This window comes from Pogoniulus pusillus, chromosome 31 (genome assembly GCF_015220805.1).
Source record: "Pogoniulus pusillus isolate bPogPus1 chromosome 31, bPogPus1.pri, whole genome shotgun sequence".
Lineage (NCBI taxonomy): Eukaryota > Metazoa > Chordata > Aves > Piciformes > Lybiidae > Pogoniulus > Pogoniulus pusillus.
This window is the reverse complement of record NC_087294.1, coordinates 13,406,138-13,426,645: the sequence shown is the minus strand read 5'-3', so window position 1 is coordinate 13,426,645 and position 20,508 is coordinate 13,406,138. Positions and strand designations below refer to the sequence as shown.

At 49.6% G+C, this 20,508-nt stretch overlaps 1 protein-coding gene and 1 long non-coding RNA gene across 6 annotated transcripts in view; one reads left to right on the top strand and one right to left on the bottom strand.

Annotated features, from left to right (window-relative positions):
* ANKRD6 (ankyrin repeat domain 6) overlaps positions 1-20,508 on the top strand; it is a 96,950-nt gene that overhangs the window by 65,787 nt on the left and 10,655 nt on the right. For 3 of the 5 annotated variants that reach the window (XM_064169433.1, XM_064169432.1, XM_064169434.1), the window contains 8 exons: positions 7,888-7,986; positions 9,285-9,383; positions 13,992-14,090; positions 16,322-16,420; positions 18,736-18,834; positions 19,063-19,140; positions 19,934-20,038; positions 20,250-20,387. In XM_064169433.1, the coding sequence (XP_064025503.1) occupies positions 7,888-7,986; positions 9,285-9,383; positions 13,992-14,090; positions 16,322-16,420; positions 18,736-18,834; positions 19,063-19,140; positions 19,934-20,038; positions 20,250-20,387 (816 nt within the window). Of the gene's footprint in view, positions 1-1,735; positions 2,067-7,887; positions 7,987-9,284; positions 9,384-13,991; positions 14,091-16,321; positions 16,421-18,735; positions 18,835-19,062; positions 19,141-19,933; positions 20,039-20,249; positions 20,388-20,508 lie in introns of all 5 variants that reach the window. The other 2 variants (XM_064169431.1, XM_064169435.1) reach the window with 2 other exon arrangements.
* LOC135189270 (uncharacterized) lies at positions 9,156-16,894 on the bottom strand. Its single transcript, XR_010308004.1, has 2 exons — positions 16,717-16,894; positions 9,156-9,683 (listed from the first exon to the last, which is right to left on the bottom strand). It is a non-coding gene; the product is annotated as an uncharacterized LOC135189270 (long non-coding RNA).

Sequence of the window (20,508 nt, the reverse complement as noted above, 5' to 3'; positions counted from 1 at the left end):
GTGACAGTCTGAGGTACCTCACTCTGGTGAACACAGGTGTAAGGCTGAAATGTGCAGCAGCAATTGGATACCCACAGCTTCTGTGAGTTCATTGGATACCCACAGCTTCTGTGGGTTCATTGCTGACTGCTGATTGCATGCTGGAACAAGTGTGAGGAAAGGCTGCTTTTGTTGCTTCCCCCTCTAATAAATAAGGTGAAGATTCTTCAAAGGACCTTGAGGTCCAAAGGTGATTAATAGAGGCACCTGTATGACTATTAAAAGCACACTGGAAATGTCTAGGTGCCTTCTGAGAATCCCTTTAGGCATTTGTTTGCATCTAGAGAGTCTTAAACACCTACAGAAACTGGAAAACTGGTTTCCTTCTCTGCATGAGGAGCTGCTTCCCTGTGAGACACGAGCAGTCTGTCTGACAAGCCTAGGACTGGAGCACCGCTGCAGCCAGCTTCCTGCTGGGAACCTTTTCCTAGGGAGAAACTCTGCCTTTTTTCTGCTCTTGATTCTTTCCCTAAGCCCACCTGTGAAATGGAGCAGATTTGCAGGTGTCTTGGCAGTGCCACTTTATGCAGAGCTATCCTGCATGTGGTTTTTGACTTCTCCCAGCAGAAATGATTCCCCAGGTATTTCAGGCTAAATCGCAGGTAGGTTACGGGTGCAGTCAGTTTGCCTGGGCAAAGCAGGTCACTGCTCTGGGAATGCAAGACCTTCTGAGATGGTCACATTGGGTTTCTCTGAAAACTGGCTTTGGAGTAAATCTGGGGCTCTTGAAATCCCGGGGGACTGAAATCTAGGCTGTTGGTGTGTGAACATGAAAGCCATAATGGCAAATTGGCAACAGTCCTTTGGTCTCATTTCAGTTCAGCAAAGGCTCCTGCACCAGGGAAGTATTCAGCTCACAGAAGAGCAGTTTCACTTGCCTTGCAAGCTTGTCAGGGGCTGTGTGCACAGCAGCTGGATTCGAAACACGGGGACTGAGCTGAACAGGTTCACAGATGCTGTGTCTTTAAAATGGATTTTGATCTGAGCTCTGCATTCAGTGCTGGTAACTTGGTTGGGCTTGAGGAGAGCCTCGGGAATTGCGAGTCTCGGAGGGTGCGTTTGGATTTGTCTCAGAGGAGAAGGAATGCTAAAATTCCAGGTGAAGATTTTTGCTTGTGAAAGGTATTAACTAAAAATATTTCTGTTTTCCTTTTACATAGGTCTTCAAAGAAGTTTCTCTGTTTAGGCTTTCTCCTTGTGTAATTCATTTTTACGCTTTATTTATGCTCCACAATATCTTCACGTTCTCTGAGTCGCAATCTATTGATTGTGCCTTTGCTGTGTGCTGACTTTCACTGTGTGCTCCTTTGGCAGTGGAGGCCTCTTAGTTTCAAGTGGTGATTTACACCTGTATGTTTTATTGCTGGCTTTCAGGAACGCAGCTTTAGCTTCAGAGAGCAAATCGCTTGTGAGAGCGGTGGGCATCATATTGAATGGGGAAAGTAAATGACTTAGCTTATTTGTTCTGTCTCCAGGTTCTAAAAAATATTACTCTCTCTCTCTCTCTGTTTTCTAAATACCAAGAGAAATCTAAATGCATTTTATCTCTCAGCTCCAAGTACAACTCATTAGTTAATTAGCTGTTGAGCTGATGAACCAATGCGAGGCTTAACTTTTCATCTGCCGCACGCTGTCGGAACTGAGAAGCTGCTGAATGCTGTGAAGAGATTTAAAAGGCTCACTTCATGTTCTGCAGATGCGTTCTGTAAAACACACTAGGAACTAGTTGAAGAATGACCTCCAGTGGCCTGGAGTGGGATTATTATGAGTTTCAACCGATGGAGTCCAGCTCTGTAGAGTACGCCACCCCGGGAGCTAACTCTTTCCTTCTCCCTGCCAACACTGACAACTCTTACTGGGATCCCAATGCCATCTCTGAGTGGTCAATGAGCATCCACACGGCTCATACCTCAGAGCTAGTCAAGGAGAAGGTTATCCCCATGAAGGAAATCAAGGACGAAAAAGATAAGAGAAACCAGAAGAGAAAGGCTAGGAAGGAACCTAGAAGATCAGAAAGAGAGAAGGAGGTTAGAAATCTTGTGCATCACCCTGCCCCCCACAGCTGCATGCTGCAAAACCTTGACCTAACAGGCTGGTGTGACCGAGCTGTGCTGCATGACTGCATGGCAGGCTTGGCGCTGGGGGCTCTGCTTGGATGTCTGCTCTGAAAGCATAACTGGGAAAACAACACCAAAGACCCAGGGCTTCCTTTCTGGAAATTTAAGAAGCAGAGAGTAAATTTCCAATAGAACAATAACCCAGATCCCATCATAACCTCTAGCTGAATGTCAGTATGCAAAGCAGCTTCTTCCTGCATTCCCATTTCAGGCTTATTTGGGATCTGGTTTGTTGAATTCGTGATTGTTTTGTTCTTCATGCCTTGTTCACTGCTGCTGGTCATGCATCCTCATTGTTCAGAGGGAAGTTCTTCTTGCTGTGTATGATGATCTGTGCCCTTCTTTAGCAGAGAGGAGGAGAGCAGCACAGTAACAATTCAGTATCTTTTGTGTACAGCTGCTTGAAGATATCCTTGTGTGCTCGTACACTCCTGCAAGTATTTAGCATGTGGTTATGGTTTAAAGCTTTGTGAACTTTCTGCTGTGAATTTAGGAGGGTGTTTTCATAGTATGACTACAGTTGCTGCCCAGCACGTTGTGGGCATGAGGCTTTGCTGGTTATTTTGGTGCAGTTCTCCCGCAGCGAGGCAGTTTGTTTGGTGATTCCTGCACACATGGAAAGACAGCGAGGAGGCAATGCCATGCCGTTGGGAAGAGGCTGCAAAGGAGTCTGCACAGCTGGTGGATGCTTTGGGGAACAGGAAGCCAAAGTACAGTGGTTATAGTACTTTTTTAAAAGGGTAGCATGTGTGACAGTTAGTGAAAACCACATCTTATTGCACTGGAGCAGCAGTCTGTAACAGAGACTCCAGTAACCCAGGGGAGCTGGCACTAGTACCAATACCTACCTGAAACCCTTCCCTTCCCTTGGGGTGAACTTCAGGTGTGGAATAGATGCCCTATGTGGTGCCTGGGTGCCTGGTCCCAGTGGCCACATCAACTGCTTGCTCAGCAAAGGAGGAAACTGCAAGCATCAAGATGCTCATCAAGTGCCACTGGCCTAGGCAGTGCAGAAGTACTAAAGATTTTGGTATATGCCTTTCTTCAAGGCTACCAATCTGTAACCTTCATCTGAAAGCAGATGTTTAAGCTCTCCAAAGCATGGTTTCTCCCTTTGGAAATGTATTACCTGCTAGTGCTGGGCCTTGCTAAGGAATAGTCTCATTATGGGTAGATCTGTCAGGACGTGCAGTCCTGCATCCTCTGCACTAGCATCTCACAGAATCATAGAATCAGTCAGGGTTGGAAGGGACCATAAGGATCATCTAGTTCCAACCCCCCTGCCATGGGCAGGGACACCTCACACTAGATCAGGCTGTCCACAGCCTCATCCAGCCTGGCCTTAAACAATTCCAGGGATGGGGCCTCAACCACCTCTCTGGGCAACTCATTCCAGGCTCTCGCCACTCTCATGGTGAAGAACTTCCTCCTCACGTCCAGTCTGAATTTCCTCACCTCCAGCTTTGCTCCATCTGTCTAGCCCAGTGAATGATGAGCTTTTCCTTAAGCATGGAGCACTTTCAGCACAGCAGTATCCTCATGGCAGGACAGGCTGGAAGAGTACCAGAACCATGGGGCTGCTGCAGAAGAGCCAGTGGCCACCTCCTTCACCAGCCTCCTTTCAAGTGCTGTAGGGCACACCTATAGCAAGCATGTGACAACTGCACTTGCAGGGCAAGGGAGGAGATGGCTGTAGTGGGAGCTGCGTGACCTCAGTGCCAGCATGACTGCAGTGCACTGTGGCAGTGTGCAGGCTGAGATGCCTGGGGCACTGGAGTGGCAATGCCTGGGTTTGAGTTGCTTCTCAGCAGCTGAGAAAGGGGATTGAAGACACAGTGGTGCAGACAAGTGCCTTGTTTCTACTGTGTACAGTTCTGGAGCCCCCAGCACAAGCAGGACATGGAACTGTTTGAGCCAGTCCAGAGGGGGCCACAAAGATGCTCAGAGGGCTGCAGCAGCTCTGCTATGAGGACAGGCTGAGAGAGTTGGGGCTGTGCAGCCTGGAGAAGAGAAGGCTTCCAGGAGACCTTGGAGTGGCCTTCCAGGATCTGAAGGGGGCTACAGGAGGGCTGGGAAGGGACTATTGGCAGGGTCTTGTCATGACAGGATGAGGAGGAGTGGGTTTAAACTGGCAGAGGGGAGATTTAAACTGGATGTTAGGAAGAAGTTCTTTTCAGTGAGGGTGGTGAGAGACTGGCACAGGTTGCTCAGGGAGGTTGTGGCTGCTGGCCCTGATGGCCAGGTTGGATGAGGCCTTGAGCGACCTGTTCTAGTGGGGGAGGTCCCTGCCTATAGAGGGGGGTTGGAAGGGGATGAGCTTTGAGGTCACTTCCAACTAAACCATTCTATGATTCAATGATTCTATGATTCTACCAAGCCCCACTCGAGCAGCTAAGTGTCTTTCTGGCTTCAAGCCCACATCTGCATTTAGGTAAGCTGTGGTTTCTGTAGAGGTCAGTTTGAGTGACACAGCGCTGGAGTTCTCCTTCTTCATTGCTGCTGATCTGTGGCCTGTTCTTAAGGCATAAATCACTTACAAATAGGATCATAAACTGTGCCCAACATAATAGTCCAAGCAGTTAATGTGCATTTGCCAGTATGTAATTGCTCTCCAAGCCTCTGGAGCAGCCCCCTTAATGCAGAGTGCTTTCAGAGACAGTGATTTTAGCAATTAATAAGATAAAGGAGTTGGTGATTACACTGGGAAAAAAATACATCTCACCTGTTTTGTCTGACTCCATGAGAGGCTCCTCTGCTGATGGCAAGGCAAGACAGCTTAGAGACACAGCAGTGCAGGCAGTGTGGTGGCCATGTCACTGTGGCTTGGTTGTTGGGTGACTCCTGTGTAGAGGCCATCACCATCTGGTGGTCCAGCTTCCACGGCACCCTAAGACAGGTAAGGTTCAAGGGCTAAGGGAATGATCAGGTCCTGCCATGCTGGTTGAGAAGCCTGTGGGTGGTAGTGACCTTCACCAGGATATTGGTACCTAGCACCTCTTCACTGGAAAGTGCCTGAGTCCAGTTGAGGCAGGGTTTGAGAGGCTCTTTGGCACTCCCTGTTACACGATGAAGTATTTATTCACCTGGTCAGGGTGCTGGCTGGACCTTACTCTTAGATACGTGGCTCTCCCTGTGCTGTGTGGGGAATATGCCAACACCAAAGCCCATACCTTGGGCAGGAGGTACCTGAACCTGCCATCTCTAAGCCTAATGCTCCTTTACCTTTCCAAGCTTCCATTCTGAAGACCTCAGTATAGTATGGGACAAAGCCCAGACATGGCTAGAGCTGTCCTGGTGCCTCCCTGCAGTCCTGATGAATGGTCTTCTACCACATGGGCTGGGCTCCCTGAGGGAGAGAGCTGCTCCTGCAGCAGTGAGGTGTGCATCCCTCATGTGTGCTTGCTCTTAATTTAACTGGGGTGCCAGTAGGAGTAGCTGTCACACTGACAAATCCAGAGAAGCTAAATCACCTCTCACCTTGCTGTAATTACTGTGATGGGGTTGGGCTAATGGCAACAACAGCCTTGATTTCAGCAGGCCTTTAATTGCAGACTAAGTCCAATACAATGCAGTCCTGTGTCCAATTTGTTCTTCTCCATGATCAATTTTCCAGGCTGTAAAGTAGCAGCTCCAGCCCTCTAGTCATCCTCATGGCCCTTTGCTGGACACATTCCAGCACCTCCAGATCTTTCCCCTAATAGTGGCTCCAGAACTGGCCACAGTGCTCCAGGTGGGCTCTCACCAGAGTGGTGCAGAGGGGCAGAGTCACTGCCCTCCACCTGCTGGCCACACTTCTCCCGATGCAGCCCAAGATAGAGTTGGCTTTCTGGGCTGCACGTGTACGAGGTCAAAGGAAAACCAAGGTGAGCTGTGGCAGCAGTGGAGCTACTGCAGCCAATTTTCCCTTCAGTTGGAGTCTTACAGCCTACAGACTACTGCATAAACCTTCCTCCTCTTTTGTCACAGTCTCACTGACACATAGAAATGTACAGAACCTCCCTTATGAGCAGGGCCCAGGTGGCCAAGAGAGCCAATGGCATCCTGGCCTGCATCAGGAACAGTGTGGCCAGCAGGACAAGGGAGGTTATTCTGCCCCTGTACTCAGCACTGGTCAGGCCACACCTTGAGTGCTGTGTCCAGTTCTGGGCTCCTCAATTCAAGAGAGATGTTGAGGTGCTGGAAGGTGTCCAGAGAAGGGCAACAAAGCTGGTGAGGGGCCTGGAACACAAACCCTATGAGGAAAGACTGAGGGAGCTGGGGGTGTGCAGCCTGCAGCAGAGGAGGCTCAGGGCAGAGCTCATTGCTGTCTGCAGCTGCCTGAAGGGAGGCTATAGCCAGGTGGGATTGATCTCTTCTGCCAGGCAAGCAGCAAGAGAAGAAGGTGACACAGTCTCAAGTTGTGCCCAGGGAGGTCTAGGCTGGATGTTGTTAGGAAGTTCTTCCCAGAGAGAGTGATTGGCATTGGAATGGGCTGCCCAGGGAGGTGGTGGAGTTGCCATCCCTGGAGGTGTTCAAGCAAAGCCTGGATGAGGCACTTGGTGCCATGGTCTAGTTGACTGGCTAGGGCTGGGTGCTAGGTTGGACTGGATGATCTTGGAGGTCTCTTCCAACCTGGTTGATTCTATGATTCTATGATTCCCTAGTCTTCAGTTTCTGGAAGGCTTGCAGAAAATTAATCTTGGGCTCTCCAGTTCAGCAAATGAGTTCAACACTTGTTCGAGGGCAGTCAGACAAGATGACTTCAGCAGCAGCCTTTCTCTGGCAAACTTGTTCATAAGGGAAATAAATCAGGGTAAGAAACTTGCTTATTGGTGCTGTGTGGCAGGTCAGTTGGAAATGAACACTTGTTTTGACCCCAAGATTGCTCAGTTGCTTAACTGAAAGAAGCTGATGGTCTTACTGTTGTGTTCCTCATCACAAAATTGCCCCCACTCTTAGCACTAGTTGGTAGATTCATTAGAGATGGTGATGACTTGATCATCTTAGAGGTCTTTTCCAGCCAGTGTGATTCTGTGATCTCGCAGGGCTGATGGAGCAATTCGAGCCAGAACAGCCTCATCCAGTTAGTGTTAAGTACTGGAGGATCATTGTGATGAGTTACAACAGCCTGTAATTCCCTTCAATTCCTTACAGATACTGTTGAGGATCGGACACAGTGTCCAATGGGTTACATTCCCAGCACTCTACTCTCACTATGTTTTCAGAATGCTTCAGTGATGCTTCTGGGGTTGTGATGACTTGCAAGCTTCTGTAGAGTTGGTTTGTAGTTCTCTGATACTCTCAGTATCTTCATTAGTCTTGAACTTTTAATGATAGAGTTATAGAATAGTCTGGGTTGGAAGGGACCTCCAAAGGTCACCTAGTCCAACCTCCCTGCAGTCAGCAGGGATGTCCTCCACTGTTGTTCAGAGCCTAGTCCAGCCTGACCTTGAGTATCTTAAGGGCCAGGGCCTCTGCAAAATCACAGAGACACAGAATGTTAGGGGCTGGAAGGGACCTTGGAAGATCAACCAGTGCAAACCCCTGCCAGAGCAGGATCACCTAGAGCAGATCACACAGGAGCACATGCAGGCAGGTCTGGAATATCTCCAAGAGAGGGAGGTAGTTATTAACAAGGTAGGATTTAAACAGTAGGTGTGGTGGAGATGCAGTGCCTGTGTGTCATATGCATTTGCATGGAGTCACAGTGAGGGGGAATGGCACTGAGCACAACTCTGCTTCTCTCTTGCAGGGCGATCAGACAGCGCTGCACCGGGCAGCCGTTGTAGGCAACACCGATGTCATAGCCACGCTGATTCAGGAGGGCTGTGCCTTGGACAGGCAAGACAAGGTAACAGGCAGCACCAGTGCCCTGTGGGGTGGCAGCCTTGGTAGCCATAGGCACAGAAGCCCATAGAATCCATCAGGTTGGAAAAAACCTTCAAGATCAAGTGCAACCTATCACCAAACACCATCTAATCAGCTAAGCCATGGCACCAAGTGCCTCATCCCGGCTCCTTTTGAACACCTCCAGAGACAGTGACTCCACCACCTCCCTGGGCAGCCCATTCCAATTCCAATCACTCTGTGAAGACCTTCCTAACATCCAGCCTAAACCTGCCCTGGTGCAGCTTGACACTGTGTCCCCTCCTTCTGTCACTGGTTGCCTGGGAGAAGACACCAACCCCCACCTGGCTACAGCCTCCCTTCAGGTAGTCATAGAGAGCAGTGAACTCTGCCCTGAGCCTCCTCTGCTGCAGGCTGCACACCCCCAGCTCCCTCAGCCTCTACTCACAGGGCTGTGCTCCAGGCCCCTCCCCAGCCTTGCTGCCCTTCTCTGGACACCTTCCAGCACCTCAACATCTTTCTTAAACTGAGGAGCCCAGAACTGGACACAGGACTCAAGGTGTGGCCTAACCAGTGCTGAGTACTGGGGCAGAAGGACTTCCCTGTTCCTGCTGGCCACACTGTTCCTGACACAGACCAGGATGCCACTGGCCTTCTTGGCCACCTGGGCATACTGCTGGTTCATCTTTAGCTGCTGTCGAGCACTACCCCCAGGTCCCTTTGTGTTAAGGTCTCAGAGATAAATGATATCTTACAGGCCTGAGTGCCTGATGTTTGGAAAGTTACTGGAACAATTACACTGGAAAAAAAAGGTGTGAAGTAATAACAATAACAATAGCACCACCAACCACCATCATTAGCATTATTAGCATTCTTGTTAGTATCAGCATTATCATTTGTGTTGTAGTTGTAGTCAATGTTATCATTATTTGTTTGCTTGTTTGTATATCAGGGTAACAGTTCCAAACCTTGAGGAGTCTGCTCTCAGTCTATGAAAGTTAAAAATGAAGGCATTTATAAGCATGCTGTACTCTACAGAAGATGCTGAGCAGTTTCCCTTGATTATCCCAGAACTGGAGACTCTCAGGCTGTAAATGTAACTGGAATTCCAAGTTCCAAGCAAAAGGAATAACAATGTCTTTCCCCACTCCCCAAAACAAAGTAGAAAACAAATAGGAAGAGAAAAGGTTTTATTTTTGAAGTGGGCAAGTGGGGCCTGCAGCTGCTGCATTCTGAATGTGACATTCCTGTGCGTGTGGACACAGCTCTAACCCCCTCCTCCTACGTGTGTGTGCTCCTCAGGATGGGAACACTGCTCTCCATGAAGCTTGCTGGCATGGATTCAGCCAGTCTGCCAAAGTGCTCGTTAAAGCAGGAGCCAATGTGCTGGCCAAGAACAAGGTGAGACCCATGCAGGAGAAGCTCTCAGTGATGGTGTTAAGGTGGCTGGAGATTTCTGGCCGTGGCATCTCTCAGTGGGTGGGGGACCAGCTCCTAGTGGGTCTTTTTATCTTCCTTTTATTATGCCTGGATGATTGCTCCCCAGGCATTAGGAACTTCATGTGTTGACAGCTGATGCAGGAGGAGCTCAGGAGCACATGGAATGATACAGGAATTACAGCTGAGGAACCCTGGTGTTCCTGTGCAAAGCTCCACGGTGCTCTCGTTTATACCAAGCAGGTTCATGGTGGCTGGTGTGATCTAAGGTGAAAATTAATTGTATTAATGAGAAAATAGCATCCAAAGCCCTCCTTTTCCCCCCTCTTTTATTTCATTTTTTTCACCAGTTTTCCCCTTTTTTTTTTCTTCCCTTCTTCCTTCCCTTCTTCCTTCCCTTCTTCCTTCCCTTCTTCCTTCCCTTCTTCCTTCCCTTCTTCCTTCCCTTCTTCCTTCCCTTCTTCCTTCCCTTCTTCCTTCCCTTCTTCCTTCCCTTCTTCCTTCCCTTCTTCCTTCCCTTCTTCCTTCCCTTCTTCCTTCCCTTCTTCCTTCCCTTCTTCCTTCCCTTCTTCCTTCCCTTCTTCCTTCCCTTTTTTTTTCTTCCTTTCCCCCCCTTTTCTTTTCTTTCTTGCAATTAAGCAACAAAAAGTCACAGAGAGTGGAAAAAGTCTATCTCACAGTAGAAAGTTCTGCCTAACTATAGGAGCACAGGCTCTTATTGCAGCTCCTTGTCTTCCCCCACCTGGGATTCACCATAAGCTCATCCATTTCAACCCCCTTGATAGAGCAGCATCACCTAGAGCAGATCATGCAGGAACACATCCAGGCAGGATTGGAATACCTCCAGAGAATCAGCAGGTTGGAAGATACCTCCAAGATCATCCAGTCCAACCTAGCACCCAGCCCTGGCCAATCAACCAGACCATGGCACTAAGTGCCTCATCCAGGCTTTGCTTCAACACCTCCAGGGATGGTGACTCCACCACCTCCCTGGGCAGCCCATTCCAATGCCAATCACTCTCTCTGCCAACAACTTCCTCCTAACATCCAGCCCAGACCTCCCTTGGCACAGTGATGGTCACTGTGCTCAGGAATGACATCATCTCTTCTTTTAGTTCCAAGTTGCAGTTTTTCTTGTCTGTGATTGCTTTTGCTGTGCATTTGACCTGGGTCTGTACTGAAGGTGCTTTAGACAACTTCCCACGCTCATCTTTCTGCTCCTGTGAACCATTACACTGCTGTCTCTGGACAGGCTTGTCTGTGGCTGTGCCTCTGTACAAAGGTGTGGGCTTAAGATGCAAGTCTGGTTGCCCTGCATGCTCGGGTGCCTCAGGGCATTAGGAGGTTTAGCTCACAATCCAGCGGCTGTCAACTGGAGACAGCCTCTCCTGGAAAGCAGCTGCTGAGAATAGCTCAGCAGGGTTGACGTCTGAAAGATGATTGGCAGACTTTAATACTGCATGAGCATCTCCTGTGCTGCTCTTTGATGTGCTACCAACACAGTCCTCTCTCCCTTTGCATTTCACTGTCAGGGTGGTTTTTAAAGGGCAGGATTCTTTTCTCAGGACCTGCTGAAAAATAGAATTACAGACACACACACACACAGAGACATGCTTTTACCCTTTTGATTTCCAGAAAAATGAAGAGCTTAAATCTCCTTAATCCCAAAATGCTTTCTCTGGTCTCTCAGCTTTTTATGTGGCAGACAACAAAGCAAAATCTGTGGCAGCTTTTCTGGCTGCCAGGGCTGAGTGCCATGTGCAGAAGTACTCCGCAGGCTGTCGCCTTACACCTGGCCATTGGGCCAGACACAGGCTGCTCGATTTGCCAAGCCCTGCTAAGCAGCAGCAGATGGAAGGAATTTAACTCTATTTTCACAGGATCATAAGATGTCAGGGGGTGGAAGTGACCTCCTGAGATCATCGAGTCCAAGCCCTTTGCCAGAGCAGGACCACACAATCTAGCTCAGGGCACACAGGAACACATCCAGACAGGGCTGGAAAGGCTCCAGAGAAGGAGACTCCACAGCCTCTCTGGGCAGCCTGTGCCAGGGCTCTGGGACTCTTACAGTAAAGAAGTTCTTGCTCATGTTGAGGTGGAACTTCCTGTGCTGCAGCTTACATCCATTGCCCTTGTCCTGTAACAGGGCACAACTGAGCAGAGTTTGTCCCCTCCCTCTTGACCCCCAGCCCTCAGATATTTGTAAACATTGATTAGATCCCCTCTAAGTCTCCTCTTCACCAGACCAAACAGCCCCAGGTCCCTCAGCCTCTCTTCATCAGGCAGTGCTCCAGCCCCTTCATCATCTTCATAGCTCTCTGTTGTACTCTTTCCAGTAGATCCCTGTCCCTGCTGAACTGGGGAGCCCAAAACTGGATGCAATATTCCAGGTGAGGTCTCACCAGGGCAGAGTAGAGGGGAAGAATCTCTCTGGATCTGCTGGCCACACTCCTCTTGATGCACCCCAAACCTCCTGGGCCACAAGGGAACACTGCTGTCCCATTTTCTGTGAGTCCTGCTTAGTATCTCCTGGGATTGCTTAGGGGATGCCTGTGGGCTCTCTTGCCCACAAGGGCACATTGCTGGCCCATGCAGGACTTGCTGCCCACCAGCACCCCAAGGTCTTGCTCCACAGAGGTGCTCTCCAGCAGGGCAACCTCTAACCTGTACTAGTGCCTGTTGTTATTCCTCCCCAGGTGCAGGACTCTGCACTTGTCCTTGTTGAACTTCATGAGGTTTGCCTTCACTGCTCTCCAGCCTGTCCAGATCTAATTGGATGACAGCACAGCCTGACAGGTGTCAGCCACCTCCCCAGGTTTTGCATCATCACCAGCACCTTGACACCTCCCAGCACTGAGGTCCTCACCCATCACCTCCTGCAGAGGACCTCTCAGACTTCTCACCAAGGTCAACCTTGCAAACAGCAAATGATAAAGACATTGCAGAGGCTTTTCAGAGAGAAACCCAGGAGGGGAAAAAAATAACCCTTGAATGCAATTTAGATGAGAAAGAAAATGTCCATGTCTGCTACATCTTAGAGACTACCAGTCTGGAGACTGGAACCAAGACCTAAGACCATATCTAAGAGCTGTCTTTTCGTAATTCAAACCCTGCAGCTTTGATCTTTGTCTGGAGAGCACAAGGGACTAATTAAAGGACATAATCAAGGTGAACAGAGAGCCCAGTGAGCCTGGGAAACCTTTTTTACCTGAGGTGATTTAATTTCTAGCTCACACAAACTGAAATCCTCCAAAGATTTTCAAGGCAAGGAAAGTCAAATGCTGCCAGGAGAACTTGTCAGACCAATAAACCCCTTCATAATCTTAGAGAGGCAGTGCCCAAGGAAGCTCTCCTTTGATTTCTGTCCATAAAAATGGCAGGTTTGCTTCTTTCAGGAACCTTAGGATGCTGTTCTCTGGGGTTTGGGTGGCTGTTTTTTCTCCTCCTCATCTCGGCTGGGACTGGCAGGCTTTTTGAGAGTTGAAGCTTCCTGATAGCATAAAATCTATATCCTGCCCTGTGAGAGCACCTACAGACCCAGCCAGGCTTGGAGCAGGATTTTGTTATGATCATAAAGAAACTAATTCATCATTGTGAGCCTTTTCTGCCCAACCCTTCAGCAGTTGTGGTCTGCTTTGCTTGAGGTCAGAGATGCTGCCCCATGGCAGCACATTTCTTTTTGTGTGTGCATGAGGGAAACTTAAACCACCACAATTCCATTTCTTCAAATTAGCTGCTTGACAGAGCAGTTTGATAGCAATCAACCAACACTCAGACCACACCTGCAGTGCTGCATCCAGCTCTGAAGCCCTCAATACAGGAAGGACATGGAGCTGATGGAGCAGGTGCATAGCAGGGCCATGAAAATGCTCAGGGGGTTGGAGCAGCTCTGCTACAAAGCCAGGCTGAGGGAGCGCAGCCTGGAGAAGAGGAGGCTCTGGGCAGACTTAATAGCAGCCCCCCAGTATCTGAAGGGGGCCACAAGAAGGCTGCAGAGAGACTGTTTGCAAAGGCCTGCAGGGACAGGGCAGGGCAATGGCTTCAAACTAGAGCAGAGCAGACAGAGATTGGATGTTAGGAACAGGTTCTGCACCAGGAGGGTGGTGGAACACTGGAACAGGTTGCCCAAGGAGGTGGTTGTGGCCCCATCCCTGGAGATAGTCAAGGTGAGGCTGGACAGAGCTGTGGGTGACCTGATCTAGTTGAGGATGTCCTTGCTGACTGCACGAGGACTGGACTGGATGACATTTGGAGGTCCCTTCCAACCCAGACCATTCTATGGTTCTATAACCAGACAGTTTCTAGAGCCTTTGCTTCCTGCAAACTCATTTCCCCAGTGCAGATATCATTAGACTGTCCCATTTCTGCCTTGCCTATATCCCAGGTCAATAACTTCCAGGATGAAAAAGGGCTTTCAGTGTCCAGGTTCATTCAGCTTATATCTTTGGGAAAATAACAGCAACATTTCCCACCCCGGGGTGGATCTCCTTGTGGCAAGACCTGTGAGGTTTTCATTTGTGAATGCCTGTATCCCATTTCTGACTGTTTTCTGGTCTGCTGTGTTTCTCTAAGGCAGGTAACACACCTCTTCACCTGGCTTGCCAGAACAGCCATTCCCAGAGCACTCGTGTTCTGCTGCTTGGAGGATCTCGAGCAGACCTCAAAAACAATGTGAGTTTTGAACACAACTTTTCATTTCCCTCTGCCTCTGTTCCAGCTGTGCTGCTTTCAGTTGTCAGCATTGCTCAGAAATGCTTTAAGCTGTGATTTTGATTATAAATGCTGTTGAAAAACACCCTCTAACAAACCACAGGCATGTATCCATGTCCTGATGTGTCCATAGGAATGCTTTGGGTAAGACTGAGTGATGCACTGCTTGTACCTCACCTCTTGGGAGGCAGCAAAGGGGATAAGGGTTTGGGGGTCCTAGTGGCTGGGAGGTTGACCATGAGCCAGCAATGTGCTCTGGTGGCCAGGAGGGCCAATGCCATTCTGGGGGGTATTAGAATGGCTGTGGCTAGTAGGTCAGGGAGGTACTCTTGCCCCTCTACTCTGCCATCTGGAGTACTGTGTCCAGTTCTGGGCCCCCTAGTTCAAGAGGGACATAGAACTGCTGGAGGGAGTCCAGTGTAGAGCCACAAAGATGATTAAGGGCATGGAACATTTGTTATGAGGAGAGCCTGAGGGAGCTGGGGCTGTGCTGCTTGGAAAGGAGGAGACTGAGGGGGGACCTCATCAGTGTTTATAAGGATGTAAAGGTGAGAGCCAGGAGGCTGGAGCCAGGCTCTGATGGATGATGCCTGATGACAGAACAAGGGGCAATGGATGGAAGCTGAGGCATAAGTTTCATTTAAACATGAGGATTTTTTTCCCTGTGAGGGTGACAGAGCCCTGGAACAGGCTGCCCAAGGAGGTTGTGGAGTCTCCCTCTCTGGAGACAGTCAAGAGCTGGATGTGTTCCTGTGTGATCTGCTCTAGGGGATGCTGCTCTGGCAGTGGGGTTGGACTGGATGAGCTTTTGAGGTCGCTTCCAGCCCCTGACACTCTGTGATTCTGTGGCTGAGTGAAGATGGAGGGAGCCAAAGAGGATTTTGCCCTTGCACAGACTGAGGCAGCTGGTCCTTTGCTGCTTCTCAGGGTCCATACACCATTGGGCAGTTCTGCAACAGGGTTCCTCTCCCCAAAAGATGGAACTCTTAAAGGGATTTTACGCCAGAGTGGTTAAATTCTCCAGCCCTGCCCTCACTGAGACATAACATATACCCTGTGTCAGTCTGTCAAATGAGGGAGTTTCAAGGTGACTTCAATTTCAGACAGTTCTGGACATAATGGATCTGGCATGACAGAAGGGAGAGAAAAGGGAAGGAAGAAAGATGCTTTTGTGCACACTTGATGTCAAGGTGGGCAGATGCCCCCAGGAGTGGAAACCCATGGGGTCACAGGATCACAGAGACATCCAGGTTGGAAAAGCTCCTTAGGATCACCAAGTCCAACCCAGAACCCTACTCTACAAGGTTCACCTTAAACCATAGCCCCAAGCACCACATCCAGATAACCTTTAAACACATCCAGGGTTGGTGACTCCACTACCTCCCTGGGCAGCCCACTGCAGTGTCCAAGCTGCACATGTGCTGCCACTTGTGGGGGCGATGCTCTGGCCTCCACACCTCCACTTTGCTTCATTATGTGCAATGCTCAGTTGAGCTTCCAGTTTGGTTTGCAGATCAGAGTAACAGATGTAAACATACAAGTTAGGTTTGGTAGTGCAGTAAAGCAGCATTTGATCAGTGCAGTAAAGCAGCATTTGATCAGTGCAGTATGAGGAGACACTTGGGGCGTTGGGGCTCTTCAGTCTGGAGAGGAAAAGGCTCCAAGGTGAACTTACTGTGACCTTTCAGTATCTGAAGGGGGCTACAAGAAAGCTGGGGAGGGAATTTTTAGGCTCAGGTAGTGATAGGACTGGGGGGAATGGAACAAAGCTAGAAATGGGTAGGTTCAGACTGGATGTTAGGAAGAAGTTAGAAACAGGTTGCCCAGGGACGTAGTAGAAGCCTCATCCCTGTTGTTGTTTAAAGCCAGGCTGAATGAGGCTCTAGACAGCTTGATCTAGTGTGAGGTGTCCCTGCCCATGGCAGGGGAGTTGGACCCTTGTGGTCCCTTCCAACCCTGGCTGATTCTATGATTCCCATCACCTAGCCAGGCCCCAGCTCTTGCTAACGTTTCCCACCCCTGAGAGCAGGTTTTGCCCTGCAGAGACGAGAGCATCACTCCCTGTTTGGTGGATGTGTGTGGCATTTACTGCTCTTTTTGGTTTAGCAGGATTGGTTTCAGCCCTGAACACCATGACAAGCACAAGCTTTCTTACTGTGGTTACATGCTCAGAGCTTTGTTTCTGTTTGCAGGCAGGAGATACCTGTCTGCATGTGGCTGCTCGTTATAATCACTTGCCCATCATTAGGGTGCTGCTCACTGCTTTCTGTTCTGTCCATGAAAAGAACCAGGTCAGTGCATGAAGCTCGTTGTGACTCTGTGCCCTGTGCAGATGGAGAGTTGTTGGGAAGAGGGATTCCTGCCCAAGCAATCCCATTGTACTCTTGTCTTTCAGTGTACCACCAAATGCCTGAGCTTCTGAGGAGAGCCTGAGAGTAATGACACATATCAGTGCTTTGTCATTTTGCCATCCCATTTGCATCATTTCTGTAAAGCATTGCCTGTTTCTGGGGTTCTGCAGTTGTGTGTTGGGGTAGAAAGAGGGTTAGGGACATAGGGGTCAGAGTTGGTGCTCCTAGGTCCTTACCAGTTCAGTACAGAATGGTGCTGGACAAGAAACCCACTGGTTTGATGGGGGCCCATTTTCCCCTTTGTAGCCAGGATTTAATGATCCTGTGGCCATTACAGAGACATTTTGAAGCAGAGCTAACCTTCAGGTTCTCCAGAAGTGCAGGTTCTTCAGGAATACTTCTCCTTCCTGCATTGTGCTGCAGGGGGAATTAAAAAGACAGGAGAAAGCAGGTTCAAAAACGGTTTAAATCCAAAGTAATGACCAGTCTAACCTTTGATTCATCATCCCTAATTAGCTTATAGGGGAGCCATTGATTGCTGTCCTTGCAGCATAGCCTGGTTGGGTGATAGAAGGGATTTGATTTATCACATTGAAATGTGTTAAACCTGCTCAGTAAACAGATCCTGTGGTGCTTAACAGCATCATCTTGTGGTCCTGGGAAATGGTCCATGTGTTGTTGGGCAGCATCAGGACGTTTTCTGCACAGTTAACCTCATTTCTTAGATGTAAGACACTGCAGCAGACAAAACAGGCTTCAGCACATCAAACTGACTATCTCATTTCATGTGGAAATGAGACTTTTTAACTTGCAAAACGGGTTACTGAGTATTAACTAGCGTGAATGTGGCCCAGAGAGGCACCGCTTCCCTTTGCTCCCCAGCACCACCCAACGTTATTGCAGACCTGCACAGCTAATGACTTGGTTCCTGAACACTCAGAACAGGAGATAGACTCTGAACACCAGAACAGGGGATAGATTCTGAACACTCAGAACAGGGGATAGATTCTGAACACTCAGAACAGGGGATAGATTCTGAACACTCAGAACAGGGGATAGACTCTGAACACTCAGAACAGGGGATAGATTCTGAACACTCAGAACAGGGGATAGATTCTGAACACTCAGAACAGGGGATAGATTCTGAACACCAGAACAGGGGATAGATTCTGAACACTCAGAACAGGGGATAGATTCTGAACACTCAGAACAGGGGATAGATTCTGAACACTCAGAACAGGGGATAGATTCTGAACACTCAGAACAGGAGATAGACTCTGAACACTCAGAACAGGGGATAGATTCTGAACACCAGAACAGGAGATAGATTCTGAACACCAGAACAGGGGATAGACTCTGAACACCAGAACAGGAGATAGATTCTGAACACCAGAACAGGGGATAGACTCTGAACACTCAGAACAGGGGATAGATTCTGAACACTCAGAACAGGGGATAGATTCTGAACACCAGAACAGGGGATAGATTCTGAACACCAGAACAGGGGATAGATTCTGAACACCAGAACAGGGGATAGATTTCCACTAGGCTCAGGGAGATGCAATCTTCTGAAGGCAAAATGCAAGGCCAAGGGGCCTGGAGGGCAGCGTATGCACGTGTCCATTCTGCCTCAAACAGCTGCTGGCTTTGTTACCGGTGCCCAAATCTGATCACAACTGTCCTCACCCTCCTGCCGTGGGACAAGGGCGGGGCAGTGTGTTGGTGCTGGACCCAGGTTGCCCCCTGGCTTTGGGCCCAAAGCTGTTTTGCTTGAGGAATTTCATTAAGAGAACCTGGTGTGTCTGGCTGCTGCGAGCTCTCTGCTTGTTCTTGAGTAATGTGATCCATGAGCACCTGCACGCCAAAGACCTGAGCCTGCAGGGGGGGAAAGACAAAGGAAGAGAGAAGGCTGTGGTGGGGAAACCAGTTCTGCCCCCAGAGCTTCTATCTGTTTGCTGGCAGTGGAGCTGGGCTGTCTCCAAGCTGTGTCATGTGTCACCTGGTTTAGTTAAGCCAGGTCACCAGGGCCTCAGCTGCGCTTCTCAAAGCCAGGCTGAAATAGCTCCTTGGCCCCTCCTGTCCCCTTCCTCCCAACGCTGGTTTATTGACCAGGCCTCATTTAAGCTCAGATGCTGCATGAGTAGGTGTAGGTCTTCTGACCTCTGAGCATCTTTTAGGAAAGGAAAGGGTGGTTTCTGCAGGGTGAGACCCAGGGCCTTTGTGTAACATGGTTGTTTCTGCTTTCTAACTTGCAGGCAGGGGATACTGCTCTCCACGTGGCTGCTGCTCTCAACCACAAGAAGGTGGTTAAGCTGCTGCTGGAAGCAGGAGCTGATGCATCTGCTGTCAACAATGTAAGCAGGATGTGGAGTTTCCTTGGTGTTAATGCAGACTCCCTTCAACACTCTCCGTAGTGTTGGCAGGAAATGTTTGGCTGTTAGACCTGAGTCAAATCTGGGTGAAGGAAAGCAGTTAGTCACATTACTCTTGTGCACAGAGCATGCACTGACCTCGGGTGGAGAAATTCCATGTTCCCAGTGGCTTATGTTTTGAAGGAAATACTGGTTTTGTTTTCCTCTCAGGCAGGTCAGACCCCTCTAGAGCTTGCCAGGCAGCACAACAACCCTGAGGTTGCACTTCTCCTCACTAAAGCATCACAGGTACGTTACAAGTCTCTCTCTCCAACACACACACACATGCATGTGGAACTGAGGTCAGTTAACCCTGAGAAACCACATGCCCTGGTCCTTAATTGTCTGCTCTGAAAGGTGTCTGCTTTGTGTGCTGGCTTCTGGTCTGGTGACATGGAGCCCTTCATGCCCTCAGTCCAGCCAGGTGTGCAGACTAAGCCTCAGCCTGAAGTGCTGTTGGTGGTCCCAGTGAGGCTGGAGCAGCCAGAAGCAGCAATACCTGGCCCTGGTATTAGAAAGCTGCTCTGTACCTGCGAGCTCCTGGGTTGTGTCACTCTGCTGCCTGCCTCAGACATGTCCTGTCCCCAGTATGGTTGCTCACATTGGCAGATGCTTTGATAATGGGGACAAAATGTCCTATCCGTAACCTGCTGCTGGGTGTGAAATGCTACACCTCTCCTCAGGCCAGAAGGCACCTGGGAGAGCTCTGTATTCTGGTGTGAGATCAGGTGCCATCCCTACCCAGCTCCTCCTTGCCACCTGTGTGTGATAAGGGCTGGCTTGGTGTGGAAACCAGCCTGAGGACACAGGAGTTGGTGCTCATCCCTCCAGGGAAACAGCAAAGAGCCCTGGCAGACTTAGCTCAGCGGTGCTGTGTTGTCATGGCTATAAACACTGCTTGGCCCACCAGCACCCATCTGGCAGTGCACTCTCCTGTACCCACTGCCTTTTAGACAAAGGTGAGAAAGCTCTGCCCTGGTACTTGGCTTCTGTGGTAGGCAAGAGCATGACATCACTGAGTAACAGTGTGCTCTGCCGTCAGGTCTCGCGCTTTAACCGTGGGAGAAGCCTGAGGAAGAAGAGAGAGAGGCTGAAGGAGGAAAGGAGAGCTCAGTCTGTGCCACGGGATGAAGTGGTACAGAGCAAGGTACAACCTGGCATTGCCAACTGCATCTGCAGTGAGAAGGGTCTGTAAAGAAAACCCATCAGGCCTCTTGGGAGCCATCACTTGTGCATGGCTGTCTGAGGCACGCTTTGCTCAGGTGTGCAGAGCAGCTTAAACCTGGCAAAGGGAAGGAAAGGCTCTTCCCTCCCACACTCTGCAGCTACCCTCAGCTCCCTGTCTTTGCTTGGAGCAGGGCAGCATCTCAGCTGCTGACGACACGCCCAGCAGTGACCAGCCACCGCAGCAGAAGAGCAACCCCAAGGATGAACCTCACTCCACCTCACCAGACCCCAAAGGGAAGAAGAGCAAAAAGAAGAAGCCAAAGGAGAAGGTATCAGGAGCTTTAAGACAGCAGATAGAGCAGGGGTGGTTGCTGAACAGTAGCACATGTGTGCCAACGATGTGTTGCCAAGGCAGGCTGGGGCAGAGGTAGTCTTCAGACAAGATGGATT